At 39.0% G+C, this 17,370-nt stretch overlaps 1 protein-coding gene across 4 annotated transcripts; it reads left to right on the top strand.

Moving 5' to 3' along the window:
• The first annotated feature begins 6,628 nt into the window (after positions 1-6,628).
• rbpms2a (RNA binding protein, mRNA processing factor 2a) lies at positions 6,629-16,396 on the top strand. 4 transcript variants are annotated; one of them, XM_063471717.2, is made up of 8 exons: positions 6,630-7,087; positions 9,348-9,425; positions 10,797-10,835; positions 11,077-11,139; positions 12,093-12,243; positions 13,032-13,195; positions 14,994-15,066; positions 16,131-16,396. In XM_063471717.2, exons 1-7 carry the CDS (start codon positions 6,821-6,823, stop codon positions 15,057-15,059), a joined length of 828 nt encoding a protein of 275 aa, XP_063327787.1. In that variant the 5' UTR covers positions 6,630-6,820; the 3' UTR covers positions 15,060-15,066; positions 16,131-16,396. The 4 variants fall into 4 exon arrangements, with proteins under 4 accessions (XP_063327803.1, XP_063327811.1, XP_063327787.1 ...); XM_063471725.2 differs by having other exon boundaries at positions 13,032-13,180; XM_063471733.2 differs by lacking the exon at positions 14,994-15,066 and having other exon boundaries at positions 6,629-7,087.
• Positions 16,397-17,370: the final 974 nt, after the last annotated feature.

Consider the following 17,370-nt stretch of genomic DNA (forward strand, 5'->3'; position numbering starts at 1 on the left):
TTAAAACCTAAAACTTTTACCTCTGGGACCAGTTAGGTTACTTTTAGCTTTATGTTGAAGGGATATTTCTACTGCTGTTTGAACCAAACCTGCCCCAAAGTTTTCCCTATCTGTGGAAGAATGTGAGTCCACTGTTTACCTCAGCTGTCAATGCCGGGTAACAAGTGTCCACGGATTAATCTGGAGGAGCCTTGCAAATGTTTTTGAAATGAGTCCAAAACTAGTCCATGAGTCAAAGAAACGCTCACTTCTGACAAATGATAGCCATATTAAGTTAAGTTGCTGAGGATCTGCTGAGATTTTCTGTCAGTAAGCGCTGCTGTTTTTGCTGCTGTTAGCTACTATTAGCTGTTAGCGTTCACCACAGTTAATGAAACATTCTTTGAAGTGGATGTAACTTTGTTGGACTATAATGCTTAATAAATAAACTCTCATATACTATCTGAGAATGTAATCAAAAACTGTTTATCAGAGGCAAAGTTTGATTTTATAACTTTTAAGCCTAACGTTAGCTGGCATAATGTTAGATTGTAACCAGCTGTTGTTGTTGTCTAACTGGCTCATTGTCAGCTGTCTGGAGAAATGAGGGTTGAATGTCTAATCTGCGAAAAAATAAGTGATTGCAACAATATTGGGAATAAATAAGCATGTCTATGAACATTTTTGCATCTTAGAGTCCTGACTTCAGTTCAGGAGATGAGGCGAGGAAGAGGAGGACATTTTATTAAAATCCCGGTAGCATAATCTTTTTCCTTCTTCCCTAATATCTGGGGTCTAAGGGTGCAGGGATAAATTTAAATGTCTCTTCATGGCACATAAATGTCTATGACTTTTCATCTCATCTGACTTATGCATACTATGTATTTGGACGGTCGCTAGCCACATAGATAAAATGCCATTAGTCAGAGGGTAGACGTCCTTCCCAGCCACTGTATTTAAATATGGTATGGGAACAAACTGGCTTCCACAAACCACAAATCTGCTCCTATCGACTTTTAATTGAATAACTATAAGTACTGTACCATTAAGCAACAGAAAGAAAAAAAACGTGCTCACAAAGGTAGTGGCAAACTAATGAATAAATGGATCTCTTTACAGCATTATTTTGCCTGAAGACCAAAATTAAGCCAAAAAGAGCATCATTACTAGTCTGTGTGATCTGGATAAGTGAGTAATACTTATTTTTGGTGACAGCTTCATAGTAGCTCAAAAGGCTACTTTAAAAGTCTGTTGGTGTTGGTTGAGATTTCCCTGACTTACAAAATAATATCTTGAATACTCAAAACATTACTCCTGTTTTTTGTTGGGGGTTTTTGTGTGTGTGTGTGTGTGTGTGTGTGTGTGTGTGTTTGTTTTTTGCTAAAAAAAAAAAAAATCACTCAACAGCTAATGAAGCCAGTTCTGTCCTTTCAGCCATTAATAATAATAATAATAATAATAATAATAATAATAATAATAATAATAATAATAATTCACCTTATTTGCACATTGTTTGTTATAAATATTGCAACAACAAAGATGTGACATTGGAAAGCATTAACTGTTACTTGTGCTAATTAAGGATTTCTTTTTGGTTCCATGAGTTGTTGATAGACTGTCGACCTTTTAACACTTTAACTTGAGCCCAGCAGAGTTAAATTAACCAAAATCCAGTATTTAACACTTTCAGCCACAGAGGCCGCTGTTGCCACTACTCAACAAATGTTGCTTACTCTTTAAATGGAAATTAACAAGTAAAATGTTATACCCAATGAATCTACGTAGAAGTGTGGGTATGTCTGATGCATGTATCTGCACAGTGCAGTATATGCGGGTTGATTGATTTCCACCACAAGAAGCTGCTTTGTCACCCCGCTCTTGTCCTCTCTGGCTCTCACAGCAGGTGTGACAATGTCTGACAAGTGTTAGCAAAAAAGGCAGGAGAAAAATGTGGCAACCAAATGGATAAATGGTGCTATCACTGGTGAAGAGCGTCCTACACATTTTAGTGGCATAAAGTTCTTTCAATAAAAGCAAATCCAGTTTATATGGGATCTAGAATGAAAGCCTAGAAACATCCACGCCTTTGATTGGTTTTAATGTATTCATGAAGAGAGTTATTTATTGGACAAAGTATTCATGAAACGTCACAAATGTATCCCGCGCCTCCCTCGCTCAGTGAGTGGGTGAAAAAGCTTCAAAGTTTCCTAGGACCTCAAAATGGATGTTTGGCTGTACCACAGAGGACACGGAGAACACAAGCTAAGTGCTTTAGCAGCGGGTGACGCTAACGCACTAGGACAGGCTCAGTGTGGCGTGAAGCAGAAGAGTGCTGTGCGAGGTGACTTATGGGACAATGGGGCCGCTTTTCGCAAATAAAACATGAGGCTTATTCAGAGCCTCTGAACTATACAGGCTCTGCTTCTGTCAGGTGTTTGTGGTTTGAAAGAGAGGGCGGAAAAATCTGATTTAATGGTCCTGAACTGTGTGGATTATCTTGTGGATACAATGAAGGGTAATTTAACAAAGCACTTTATTGATGGTAATGCCCAGGAGCCATATTTAAAATCTACTTTTGCACTTTTTTATGTTAATTAATGTCTTATTTCACAATGTCTTCTGATTGAAACTAAATAATTTTTACAATCAGTGAAACATATAAATCCATATATTCATGGCTAAAACATTTCCTGAATTGAAAATATTCCTTAAAATTCATGTCATTTAACTTTCTCTATGACTTGTGGTTTAGTAAAAATTCAATCTAAACTAGAATTTGAAGTTAAATTCTGAACAATGTTTACAGGACCCCATCAGGACAGTGGAGATTGTGAGGTTAAAAAATGTGTTGAAATATCACAGGAGATAGCTTAAATAAGGGTACATTTGTTAACATGTGAAATATAAAATACATATGATGTGGTATGATATGATATGATTAAACTGAGAAGATCACTAGACAGGATGTTGCATTTGCAAGATCTAATATTTTGGAATCATATATTGTACTATATGCTTATCAAAAATGACAGTAGCCCAAGGAGTGGAACCAAAGACATAATAAAAAACAAATCATGCTACACAGAAAAGACCACTTTGCAACTACTGATTTAGTTGAAAGGAAACATTTTTTGACAAATGCATTCATCAATAAAAGCAGGCAGCACTCATCCAGTCCAGAGGAGCAGACTGATTTTCCCATTTTTATTCAGCTCAGAAAAAACATACTCTAATGTACCAAAGCAATGCACAAATAAAGAATAAAACTAAACATCTCTTTTCAACCATAAATGGCTCAGCCCTCAATTATGTAAAGCCTCCATGCACAAAGGTCTACAAGTGCACCTCCAAACAACATCAAGTGTTCTTTTAAATTCAGCCGAAGAGACATATAATAAATAAGACATATTTTGTGTGGTACATCTGCACAAAGTTATCTTTAGCAGTGAAGATGGCTGTGACATGTAGGTATATAAAAGGTTTAGAGCCTCAATGACTTATTTCTTTTTTGCTTTTTGAATGGTTATCTCTTCTGCTTCTGATTTCTAAGCAATTTATTTTTATTTCTTTAAAATGGTTTGGCAAACTGATGGAATTGATATATGAATTGCGTGTAATGAATGATATTTATAAAAGGGAACATCAGAAAACGATCACTGAATGTGATGCAGATCAATTCTATTATCTACGTACACACGTCTTTTTTAAAAAATTGTTTTTTTTAATGTTTTTCATTTTTTTTATGGAAAAGGCTGAATAAATTAATGATCATTCAGCAACGCAGTTACTATTTGGTAGGCAGCGAGCATTACTAAAGAGACAAACAGAACATAATACATGTCATTTTTTTCACATCTTCCAAAGTTAAGCATAATCTAGCTGCTAGCTTCTGGTAGAGAAGAGCCACACTTCCACTTATCTAATGTATACTGGGGGGGTTTCTCCCTAAACCATATCCATAAACCGTAGAACTACATCCTATGGCAAGGAGCTTCGTCTTGAAATGAGAAACATATCCTTTAGGAAGGAGATTTGAGTAAAATGTAAACGTCCATTAAATTGTGTATGTCCAGTACTGATTACCTGTCCAGTTATAAGAATACTAACTGGGTAGCATTTTATTGTAATTCCATTTTTTACATTTATCCTGGTGTCATTTTACTTCTGATGGTATGTTTTTTGTTTTGCTGGTTTTAATTGGTGTGAAGCAGCTTATGAGTTGTATCTTAAAGGATAAATTTACTTACTAAGAACAGAACCTTAAAACCTGACTTATCTTTATCTCAGTTTATAGAGCAGTTTATAATCCTTAACCTCCTAGGACCTGGCGTCCACATATGTGGACATCACATTTTGGGTTATTTAGACCAAAATACTCAATTTTGCTCTACAAGGGCCTGATATCCACTTACGAGGACATTATACTGCTACTGTTCTATCGAAATTTAAAATGAATATCCTCATATGTGGCTCTTATTTTTCATAAAAACAAAAATAAGGTAAAAAAAAAAATCTGGTAATTCTTTGTTTTTACATTCATCGAGCCCCAATATCAAAGAGAAATTAAAAATGCATGCCGTGGAAGAGGTTAGCTCTTAGGAGGTTAATTTCACTGGTTAGAACCATTAAGATAATAACAGTCATAGGCTGCTTTATTCAGTTTCTCAGTTTTTATAAGCATTAAAGTTTGCCTATTTGTGCACAAATTTATGGAGGGCAGCAACAAATTATTATTTTCTCATATTCAGCTAATATGCAAAATTTGAAATTGTCTTCAATTTTTTTTGAAAAATACAAAGATGTTTAAACATTTAAAGGCATGCAAAACAAGGGAAAAGAAGTAAATGTGTATATTTCAGGAGAAGAGAAACAGGAAACGATTCCCAGTGTCTTGATTAGAAAATCACTTTGCTGCTGATGTACAGTGCAGGATAAAGGTTCAGACTGAATCTGCAAGCTATAAAATAAGGCCTCCATTGAAATACAGTTGCATGGCGATCACAGTGAGATAAACAGATTGTTTTTCGTTGTTTAAGGGTTTGCACTAATACCTGCTTGCTTGTGTTGAAATGTCTCACCTCTCATTGAGCGACTGGACTCTTCTTTGTCTCCAATATGTGTGTACATGTATTAAGCACTTGGGTTAAGTGTGTGCAGAAACACACTGAAAAAGCAGCTTCACTATTTTTAGTTCAAATCACTAAAGAAGAACAGTGAGAATACGTCGGTCCACCCCCCTGCTCCTCGCCCCGTGGGCTTGATTGTATTCCTATACAAAGTCAGGAAACCAGTTGGCCTCTGAGAGCTGACTTGTTGTGAGGAAACACGCTGTGGGCTGGGCTCGCATCCAGTGCTGAGCCTCGATACACAACACAAGCCGTCCCTCCACCCACGCCCCTCTTACATCAACCTGAGCCCAAACAATTAACACACAGTTATTATTTCTTCATCGTTACGTGATTCTGTTTAGATTAGTAGAGGTTACAACATTTCTATGATGCACATTTATACCACATTTTAAAAAGGCCCTGTTCTCTCATTTATTTTGCAGTTTATTAACTAAATTCACACAAAATCAGCAAAATTACATCTCTCTCTTTTTCTTTTTTTTTTAGCACATTTTAAAATATTTTAGGCTGTTCAGCATCATGCTTGCATCTTGTGATATATTTTAAGAGGAAATTTTAAGTTCTACATTTCTGAGTATTTGTGTACCAGCTATTAAAGGTTAAGGTAAACCATAAATCATCGGTTCAGTTTTGTCATTTTACTCTGATATAGTAGAAATATTCAAAATGATCTAAATTAGAGGAGTTAGATCTCACTGTATGTCCTCATTCTGTCATATTCCTAAAATCAGCAGTCAGTGCTGGAATGGGTATTCAGATGTTTTTCAACGGGAAAAGCAGAAATACCACATTTACCTTCATCCTTCAGCAAAAGTGTCAGCAAGAGATAAAAAAGGGCATACATAAAGATATACTTCACTGTAAATCTGAAATGGCCTCTGCCATCGGTACACACTGAATTATATTTATTACAATTTCACTTTATAAAACACTTTACTGTATAATGTTCTGTATTTTACTCTTCTCCAAAAAACTGGTGAATAAAAGAGCAAAAGCGCAATAATCTCCTAAATTAGTGTGCAGCAGAATTATACATCCAATTATGCAAAGACCAGAATTTCGCTTAATCGTGAAACACATGTTAAGTAAATATATAACTACAAATTCAACATTACAGTAAACATCGGCGCTTAATATTTGCTGAAAAGATTTTTTTTCTTTTCTTTTTGGGGAAAGTCGTAGAAGTTTCAGGCCAAAGAGGAAAAAAGAACAAACATATGAGTTTAGCATATAGCTAATGCCAGCAACACCAACACCAACAGTAGTTTAATTTTCGATAAAGTTAACGGGTTTGCGGTCGTTACCATTGGCTGCGAGGGGGTCCCATAGAAACGGTGATGTAGCGGCGCAGGGGCCGGGTCTTCCTGCAACAGCTGAGGCGGATCTGCAGCCTGATTACGGCTCACAGCAGACTCCAACATAATTGATGACCTAATTGAAAACCAGGAGGAGGAGGAGAGACGGGGTGGAGGGGGGAGCTCAGGAGGAGGGAGAGAGAAAGACGCGCTCCAATGAGGAAAAAGTTTACTTGTTCTTCCTCCGCACAGTCCCACAGCTGAGGGCATTGATGTGAGCGCGGAGGCTTTCAGTTTTTTACGCGCACTTCTTTCCCCCATCTCTCACCCTCACACACGGAGCACAAACCCACCTTCTCACCTTTAGTTTAGCGCGTGTCTGTGTTTCTTTTTTCCTTTTCCTCCTCCCTTTTATGAATGATTCTCTCTCGTAGTGCTGCTGTTAAACTATCCTCGGATACTTCGCCGTCCTCGTCCGCACAGACTCACCTCGGCACATCTTCTCTGCTCAAGTTCAAACGCCACCAGGACTTTCACTGCAGCTTCAGACGCACTTGGGGGAAATATCACTCGACGAGGAAAAACTTGATACTCTGTGCAGCAGCAGCAGCAGCCGACGCGACCGTCAACATGAGTCTGAAAGCTGACGCAGAGCCGAATAACAACGTTTCCATCGAGGAGGAGGTGAGTTTAGCCAAAGTTGTATTTTTCCTCTGCGCCGGGCTGTGACCCGGTCACGTTTAATGAAAACTTTGTTTCCGGCCGCACATTCAGACTTCTCCGAAATTATCTTTTACGTTCTTCCAGTCGGTCTCAAAGCGCTTTAAGATGAACGAAAATTAAAGGGGCATTGCCACGCCACCTGAGGAGCCTCACAAAGTTACACACACGTTAATATTTTCCAAATGGTTACTTGAACGCGTGCTGCTGTGATCTTCAACTTTCACTAATCCTCGTTTTACACATTAATATTACCTCTGTTTGCAGATTGCTAGCAGCAGCGTGCAAAGACTCGGTTAAAAATGACCACGTCTGTTTTGTTTTTCTCTTCATATCCTTTGAGATTATGTGAATTTGTGAGACATGCAAGGTGTTAGAAATAAGCGTGTCAAATCTAACAATTTGTCTAAAAAATAGGTTTGGAAAAAAAATTGTCTTCGAAATATCCTGTAGACGTTTTTTTTTCTTTGAAAACGCAACTAACGTTATATAATTTCATTTATTTGTATTTATGCCAGTAAAATAATTCATATTCATAGTGAATAGTGTAGCGTTTTTCTTTTTTGCACCCCCTTACAAAAATCTGCCATTGTCATTTTTGTCACCATAAAACTGCAACCTAAAACAAAATGTCGCAGTGTGATATTTATTTTCAAAGCCCTCCTTTTTATTTTATTTTTTTTAAATTTAAATTATTTTCAGCAGCCACTCTTGTTTCTGTGTGGCCAGCTATATTTCCTCTTTAATGACTCCTTATAGCGAGACACTGAGGGGAGCACCAGGCCTTTTGTTGTTCCTCCTTTGTTCCCATTGTCTTACAACAAAGCCTTGAGTAGCCACTTGACTTTTTTTTTTTTTTTTTTTTTTTTTTTTTTTTTTTTTTTTTGCAGCCCATTTTCCTTTAGCTTTTTTCTTCATAATTAAGAGCAAATAATACATTTATGAATTTTTTCCCCCCTCCTAATAATAATTTTTTGGTCATCTGTTGAATCCTGAAAAAGCTTCATTGTCAGTCATTAACAATTCTGCTTGTTTCTGGAAATCGATCTGTGTAAAACTGATTATTGTGAATTTTACAGAAGCCACACAGGGTGCACAGGCTTCATCGCAGCTCCAGCTCTATATGCTTGCCATCTTGGAGGCACTGTTGGTGAGAAGCTGGAGGATAAATTAAAACATCTCCACTGAGTTGTGTCCAGCTGGGCCAGCTTTCAGTCGCTGTATATGCTGACTTGTAAAGAGCTGAGAATTGCTGCTGTGCGGCACCTGAAAAATGCCGGAGGGCCGACAGGGTTGGGGCCGCGGGTCAGAGGAAGGAAATGGTGTCACGCTGTGCACTGTTGTCCAGTGCTGTTCCTCTGGCAGCCCCATTGTACTGTGGGCCTTCCCACCGGCTGGGAACTAATGGGTCCTCACACCGCCCTGTTCATTTTCCTGCCCACACTGGATTATACAGAGCACTAGTTTTCAGTATCTGATCAAGGCAGGTTCAAGGCTTCTTCTTTTTTTGGGGGGAGAGACATGGCCTTTAAGATCCCCTACATCTTCACGTTCACCCTTTTCTGTGTAACATGTTGGAGAAATGTACGGCTGAAACAACGCTGTACTCCCAGTTTTCGCTCATCGATGACTCATTATTCCTGATTCATCATTTTGTAATCCCTTAAATAAAGCAGGGCTCTGTTTGGGTTTCTGGCGATTCCTGACTTGAGGTTCGAGACCCAGCCAAGGGTTCACTTGTTAATTTTCAGAGGTCACAGCATGATTAAGACTAACATAAAAGGGGAAAACTGCAGTACAAAAATGACTTTCGTACTCATCAGTGGATAATTGTAGGTCTTTGTGACATTTAAAAGTAATGGTGTCGGGAAGAATTGTGAGGCCTTTTGTTGGCCAGATAAACTGGAAGTTGAGGCCAGTGGCCTAAAGTAACATCTACTGAAATGTTTTTTTTCTTGTAGTACAACTTTGCACTGCAATATTTCAGCGTTTTAGCCTGAAGTAATTTAGGAAAGGTCTGGGAAGCTCTTGCTACTGGAACAGCAGACCCATAATTGTTTTAAAGGTCAGTTCAAATTTTCACGGTCTGAGCTTTCTTTTGGCATTTGGTAATTATCAAGATTTTTTTTTTAAATCTTTTGAGTGATAAGTGGTCTAATAAAAAACACAGAATATTTGATAATGTGATTAATGTGATCCCCTCTTTCTTTTTTTTGATCTGCAGGTACGAACACTGTTTGTCAGTGGCCTACCAGTCGATATCAAGCCACGGGAACTTTACCTTCTCTTCAGACCTTTTAAAGTAAGTTCTATCGTTTCTAATGCAGTTTTAGGTACATGTGATGGAATTTGTGTTGCATGTCGTGAAACTGCACTGGTGCATTTGGGTAATATCAGCTGATTGGATGTGGATTTGTCACTCTACTTAAAAATCAAGGGTAGCTCCTGCACGCCAGGCTCTGGAAGAGACCCGTGGACACTTTCTATAAAGATGACCTGCATGTAAAAGTGAAGAATCTCTTTAAGTGCCTATGAACAGCCAGACCATACAGTGTTTCTTTTTTTTAGTGTAACTAAGCCCACCCAATTTCTTTCTGCGCTTAATGGAAGTCCAGATATTTGCATATATGGAAATGAGGCCACATTATTGTTCACCCATTGCTGTTTTTTTTCCTGATGGGACTCAAGTTCCATAAACACCCCTCCCACCCTTGTCCTAACTAACCAAATTGGAAGTGGTATCCCTCGCACATGGATGGTCTTGTGGAATGTGTAAATGAGTAGCTCTCGCGATTGGCCAACCAATCCTCTCCATGACCCAGCTCACCCACTGTGTAGGGAAATTTTTTTATTTCCTCTAACATTTGTGCATTGTGAAACCACTGATTGTACTTGTAACACTGCTTTGTTTTTGCCCTTTTTACGTCTACAGTAGGCAAACACTGCTCATTGTGTACTGATAGGGTTAATCTGATCTCAGTTTTTACATTCAGGACTACATTTAAATAAAGACTTTGTGTCCTTATACTGGAGCTTCTAAAGAGAAGTGCTATAACTTCACCTATTCTGCCTCTTTTCGTGCTCTGAATTACGGAAACTGAGTCTGGTTTGGACTGGTGCTAAGGATTTATCATAGCCACTAAAAGTTGTTTAATTTTCCATAGCTGTAAATCAGGTTTAGGAAAGATCCCATTTATCAATAGTTTAGTCAGGCAAAATTCCCCTTCATTTTGTAGTTAAAACAGGAGTAAATTCCTAAACCTTGTGCTGTTTTTGTTGTTTTATTTTTTTATTTTACCTTCTTAAACTGGCTTTATTTGGAAGTCATGCCCAAGCTGTTATTAAACTAATGCAAAAGAGAATCTTGCATATCTGATAGCACATGCTTGGCCTATTACAGTCCTCGTTTTCCTTTGTTTAGCTTTGAAGACAAATCTGACTCAGTATTCTACATGTAGTGAAACTGCAAAAGGCTTCACCTGTTGGAAATGTGCATGTAACTTGATTGTGACAAATGTAAGTGAAACTGTGTCACAGAGTGTGGGATGGTCTGCTGCGGAGCTCAAAGTGAAGGTGCACAAAAGCAGACTTCTCTTCATATAGTGAGACGTTCATGCTTGACTTCCTGCATGTGACTCCAGGGTGGATAATTGGCTATCTTTCTTCCCCGCAGGGTTATGAAGGGTCACTGATTAAGTTAACATCAAAACAGGTGAGATGCCTTCATCATTGCTTTAATGCCATATTAAATAAACTTGCAGGCTGTGTTGGCACTCATTTTCTTTTTAATTCGACAAGACACAGAAATTCCTACTTCATCAGGATCATTATATTGTGACGGCAAAATAATGAGTGTGATATTTGAAGAAAATGATGGTGCTCATGTGTGTGTCAAGTTGTAGCTTTGTCGGCACGTGTTGTCACAGTGCGTGTTTCCTCCCTTTCTCTTCCAGCCTGTCGGGTTTGTAACCTTTGACAGTCGGTCTGGAGCTGAAGCTGCAAAAAATGCACTAAATGTAAGCAACGGCTTGTTTTTACAGTCTTTTCCCTCTATTTAATAATCAAATCGTAAATATAATTAGATTTGTTCTAACCTTTGCTTTAACCTAAGAGAGTGATTGGGACTTGAAAGTCTTTTGGACCCTTTCTTAAAAATTTCTCGAAGCCAACCCATTTTGTCTTTTATAATTCAATGGCAGGGCCATTTTTGGAAAGAGGCCAGAATCCCGTAGCCTTACGGTAGTTTACTTTGACCTTGATACACATCCTTCTTAGTCCTGTGTAGCTTTCCTCATTTTGCATATCACTGCTTTTACTGTAATACTTGTTCTATAGCCACATGTGTAGTGTTTATATGGACACATCTTCTGTAGTGTAACTCTTATTTTTGTCACTCAGTAGCCCACATTGGCAGTATCTAACACTTCTCTCTCATAGCTTAGCATTCCTTATGAGCATCACCTCTTAGACACATCAGCAGTCACACACACAAACACACACATACACCAAAATACTACTCACCTGCATGTGGGCACAACGCTTAGGGCACAAGAACACAAGCAGGGTTAAACCACAAACTTAAACACTCAACGTCTCACCACTGGCCCTTTTCTTCATCCCCGTCTCCTCTGAGCTCACGTGACTGATCACCTGCGGTCGCCTGCGCTCTCCGTATTTGTCATGAGGAGAAAGAGATGCAAGCGTGTTTGAAATATTTCAGAAGTGTCCTTCAATCTGCCCTTATTTTGACGTCTTTTTTTGTGAGTAGTTTTAGTTTAGTGACGTTGGAGCGGGTGTGTTAGCATCCCAGTGACAGTAGTTGGTTCAAGGGAAGCTTGAAGGATACATTCTGACTATTTAAGCTCTGCTTAAGGAAAGGGAGCCATGTGAGACTGAGCTACAGCCCCTCGAACTGAGCCCACCTCCCTTACGATACTGTGTCCCTCCCTCCCTCCGTCTCTCCCCCCAGGGAATCCGTTTTGACCCTGAAAGTCCCCAGACCCTGCGCTTAGAGTTTGCTAAAGCCAACACGAAGATGGCAAAGAGTAAGCTGATGGCCACACCGAACCCCACAAATATCCACCCTGCTCTAGGAGCACACTTCATTGCACGGGACCCATGTAAGTCTTACCGCTGCACCACTCTAGGCTCTCATCCACTCTCACCCTGACAATGCCAGTACATAGCTGTCCTTGTTGCCCTTTTCTTTAAACAAACTTTGGATATTGTGGGATTTTTTTTGTTTTGTTTTGTTTTATTTTTTTTTAAGGCAAATGCCTGTAGGTTAAACCTCTAACAAATGAAGGACTAACTCACCTCTGCATGCATGTGTCATCTCAAGTCTTTTGACAGCGGCTTTGCTCCTGTCCAGCTGGGAAATTCCACCCTCAGGTTTTAGTCAGCAGTCGTCTCTGCGCTCTTTGCCTGAACACCTCAGTGATTCTTTAGTTTTTGACAAGTTTTTTAGATCCTCTCAGATCATATTTTCACCATTTATTTTTTTTTTCTTCATAAAGGGCAAGAGGGGGAAGCAACAGGGCTAAAAAAAAAAATCACAAAACATTATCAAGCATTTTACACAGTAACACTGCATTGTTGCACTTGCAGCATCCAGACTGGATCTTATGCCGATCTTTTATTCTAGAGCTCCTATTAGTTTTGCAAACTGACCCAATGCTGGAGTTCAGAAGTGAGCTAATTTGCAATCAAACTGTAGTTTGTCTGATTCACATAGAAAATGTTTGATTTTGTTTTTTAAAAGGTAAAACTTTATTACTTCAAGAACAATGACTGTTGAAAAATGACACAATTGGGTCGATTGTTTTTTATATATATTATTATAAAGCCATGATGAAAGCCATTAGAGGTAGGTCAGTCAGCTGTTTCCTTCCACCCTGTGCTTCCTCAGATGATCTGACTGGGGCAGCACTGATCCCAGCGTCACCGGATGCGTGGACTCCTTACCCCCTGTATACCACTGAGCTGACTCCAGGCCTCCCTCACGCAGCCTTCACTTACCCGGCGGCTGCCGCTGCAGCCGCAGCCCTCCACGCCCAGGTGAGGGACCAACCGGTGTGTTTCTTTCTTTCCTTTTTTTCTTTTTAAACATCACCACCTGTGATTTCTGTTAGCAGTCAAAGTTAATGCCCACACTCTGATACAATACTGATTATCATAACATAAAATTCATGGTTCTTGCACAAGTGTTAATTTCAGTTTGTCCATTTAATCTGTAAAATTAAATGTGATCCAAAAACTTAAGACCTTAAGATTCAGGATCCAGAACTGTGCTGCTGAAAGCAGAGGTTCAGTTTCTAGAAATGAACCTAGTGGTCCTCTGAGGTAATGCAGTTACAGCATCGGCATGTGTCGTTTAAAAGGATGACGGTATCGAGTCTGAGTTGAGGTTGTTGGTGCAACGTTGTAGTCCTGTCAAACGGTGAGCAAAGATCTTTTTTTATAATAAAAAGATGTTGTATTAAAATTGGAAATTCTGGGATGAGGATCATATTTGATAATCCCCCACAGGGCAATTTTTAAATTGTCAAAGGTTTAGGTTCTCATCTATGGTCATGCATCAGTGGAGATTTGTGCATTTTGAGTGCAACCTTTAAATACAGTACTCGCTTTAAATCTTATCTGTTTTTGGTCACATGAGATACATTTTTGTGGACGTGACGTATACATTTCTCTGCATTCTGTATTTGCTGGGGGATTAAAGATGCACATACTAATGAGAACCTGTGATTTGGGTTTTCAGCATGGAATAACGCTGTAATATTAAACGCATCCATGTGTGAGCTTAAAGTGTGTGTTTGATGCAAGTTTTGCATTTACAGTAGACTGTAGCTGGAGTCTGGTGTTGGAGGGTTTTTTTGGGGGGGGAGAGAATCTGTTTTTTAATCTCAACTCTATTTCTGATGAATGGAGGATGAGGAATCTGTACAGAAATGGGTAGTGTTTACACTGTAAGCTAATTACACTCTATTTGCTAGAGCAATAGTGCAGCCAACTACCAGGGAGTAGGCAGGGCTTTTAGTAACAATAGCAATGGAAAATATTTCTCGTGTTGGGTCATTTAAAGTTCATTGTCAGCTAATGCAGTCCTGCAATAGGAGTGCAGGGGAGTGCTAGACTGTAAAGTAGGCAGCTATTACTTTGGCCATCTTGTCACACACAGAGGGCTCAGGAATGTAAGGCATTTGCTTGGAGAAATTGTCGGACCTTATGGCCTTTTCTGGAGGTGCCAACTTACTGTCTATGTTCCTGCTGGAAGATAAGCTGAGTGGGTAGGAACATAAAGGAGGGAAAAGCTTTTAATTGCATTCTGATGAAAGATCCCTAAAATGCCCTGATCCTAATGCTCTTCCCACTGCCTGACTTTTTTTTTTTTTTTTTTTTTTTTTTTGTGTGTGTGTTTTATCTACGACACGGCCAAAAAATCCTCGACATGTCTCCAAACAAGTGTTGATAACTGCAGGACTATGTTGAGCGTTCTGGCTGTGCAGTTGTGGCCTATAACAGTTTGTAGAAGCAGGAGGCCTCATTTTTGCCTTAGGGTTTAGTCACAGGTAAGGAAAGGTACAGACATACCAGTTCCTACCCTGTGGAAATGTTTAACACACGGAGAAGTTCACCTCTCCACATTTCCATGCCTGTTAATTACTCCAGGACTTGTCCTGAATGAGCAGCTACGTGACCCACATTCCCATGGCTTCAGTGACTAGAGCTTAAAGGACATTCGGTCCTCCTAAACCTGCCTTTAAAAGTATCATTTCAGAGTATTAATTGTTAATCTGCAGAACTGTAGATTGAAGCACTGAAGCCTGGTTTTGGTCTGGTGTACATGACTGTGTTTTTGTTTCTTTAGATGCGCTGGTACCCTACTCCCTCTGAGACTTCTCAGCCTGGATGGAAGTCCCGGCAGTTTTGTTAGATATTTAGTGAGTAACCTTTGGTCAAACAGTATTTTTAGAATTGCCACCCGTCCCACTTATTGCTGCTAGCCTGATGTCATACATACTGAAACCTGCATAATGACACATCATAATTTATAAGTGAACACAGCACAATAAAAAACACAAATACATATGCCTGAATATCTGACTAGCTGTTAAAGGACAGGGCTGGCAATATTCTGATTTCTAGTGCCAAAATCCAGTAAGACGTTAATGTAGCCAGGACTTCTCGAGCCTTTCTGTAACTCGGCCCCAAATTATGTTCTCATTAAAGATGTACATTTTTATTAAAAGGCTTCAAATTTGATCTTTTTATAATGAATGCAAAATGGCTTCCTAAAACACAACTGTTATGCTTTTTCTTTCTTATATATATATAGTTGTTTTGTATATTTAAATGAATTTCTTTGCCCACTTGAAGCAGTTTTCATCTGTTTTAAGATGCTTTGCAGGTGTTTGAGCTGAGGATTAACATATTTGGTGCATGAATGGGTGTTTCCAGCAGAGGGGTATGATCCGTTGTTGCAGAATAGGTGATTATCATCACATTCAACTTTTAGACCAGTGATGTAGTTTTTCTATTATAGGCCTCAATTGTTGGGAAAACAAAACTGACTCTTGATAGTGGCTGACATTTTACCATGAACGGATACTGTAGGGTTTGTTTTCCCCTCCTTTTGGGGTCAGTCTGCATTCTGCTGTAAATGTTTACTAATGCATCAAATGTCCATTAGTCCACAGCTGAAATGTCCCCAGCAAATGCACCAGTTGCCTCTGTTTGAGTATACTGGATATACTAGCTGTGTGTCTAGCAGTTTGGGTAACTGGATCTTTTTTCTTTTTTTTTCCCCCAAACTTTTTTTTTAAATGTCCTGTTAAGATGTTTGACTTAAATTTGAACCAGTTGTTTTGGGGCTGAGCACCACAGATGGAAAAGGGAAGTCTGAGCACTCACACTGTCTTAGATCATTTTGGGGGTTTTTAAACTGGGAAGCTACCTGGCATTAAAACTGATAGTCTTGTCTTTTTCCTCCCCTTTTTTTCTTCAGGCCTCTGGAAACCACACCTTTGTCCAGCTGAAGTGAGGTTTGCCAAGCTCTGCATTAATTTAATCAGTTTATTTAATGGACAAATGTGCATTACTATAAGCAAACAGTATTTATATCTCCTTCCGATTGTCTCTGGGGGAGCCTGAGTTAAGACCAGTTTGCTGTCGACAATCTGAGCTTATCCTTGGCAACTATTGTGGTACCATCTTAGCACTTCAAAAAAAAAAAAACCTCATGCAAAACCTTTTCAAACTCCATGGCTCATAATTGCTGAGGAAAATTGATGCATTGAAGTTACTGTTGTTAAGCTAGTCCTTCCCTGGGTTACCGCTGCTCCTGGGAGGTTTAGAAGCATTATAAGTCATTGCATGTTAAAGTCTTTTTGGCATGAATTTAGAACGCAGAGTTCTGTGTATCCTAATTTTCTTAGTGTATGTGTTGCCGCTTTTCCTTGGCCTAGACAGCGAAATGTTTTGTTTATCTGTAGAACCTTGGTCTTACCTCTGTGAAAGCTAGGCTGTTGTGTAAATGGCTTATCTCGCATGGACCTTGTGAATGCATCCCTATGTTCTGACAATCCCAGTCCTTATGATCATATCAATGTTTGTCATTATTTGAGCAAAGGAAAGTACAAATATTTTTGTACTTTTTGCATAATGTATATTTATGCATTTTTGTGCAACTAAATAATGAACCTGTATAAGTTGGATGTTTAGTCGTCTCTTGTGTTTTTGGTGTTTTTGAGCCTATAATCCTGTTGAAGTAGTTTTAAAGAAGAAAGTGCAATTTGTTTAAAGGGGAAGTGGGTATCTGTCAAAACATGGAAGTATTCTGAACGTGGCTTGTGCCATTCTGCTAAAATGAGATTGCTGTAAAATGATCTGTCAGAATGTGAAACTGGACTACAAACAAAGGGTTGCTTTTTGGGGGGGTGGGGGCATTTTGAAATGGGAAGCAGGATTAGACTGATGGAGGAATTTAGTTTGTGGTTTAGAACCTGTTTGTCTTTGTATCTGCTGTGCATAAGATGTAAAAAATGATAATCCCATCTTATGAATAAAAAGTGAATGCATATATCTGGACATCTGTCATTTCTCACTGCGTCAAGTCAGTCGCTAAAGTTAAATGCTCCAATGCTATGCTAACTCAAAGAAACATCAGATGTTGGCATCAATAATTCATACCAACTTTTCATTTGTAATGCACCACTGCATTAATGTCTGTTTGCGTCATATGTGGA

This window comes from Pelmatolapia mariae, linkage group LG1 (assembly GCF_036321145.2).
Source record: "Pelmatolapia mariae isolate MD_Pm_ZW linkage group LG1, Pm_UMD_F_2, whole genome shotgun sequence".
Lineage (NCBI taxonomy): Eukaryota > Metazoa > Chordata > Actinopteri > Cichliformes > Cichlidae > Pelmatolapia > Pelmatolapia mariae.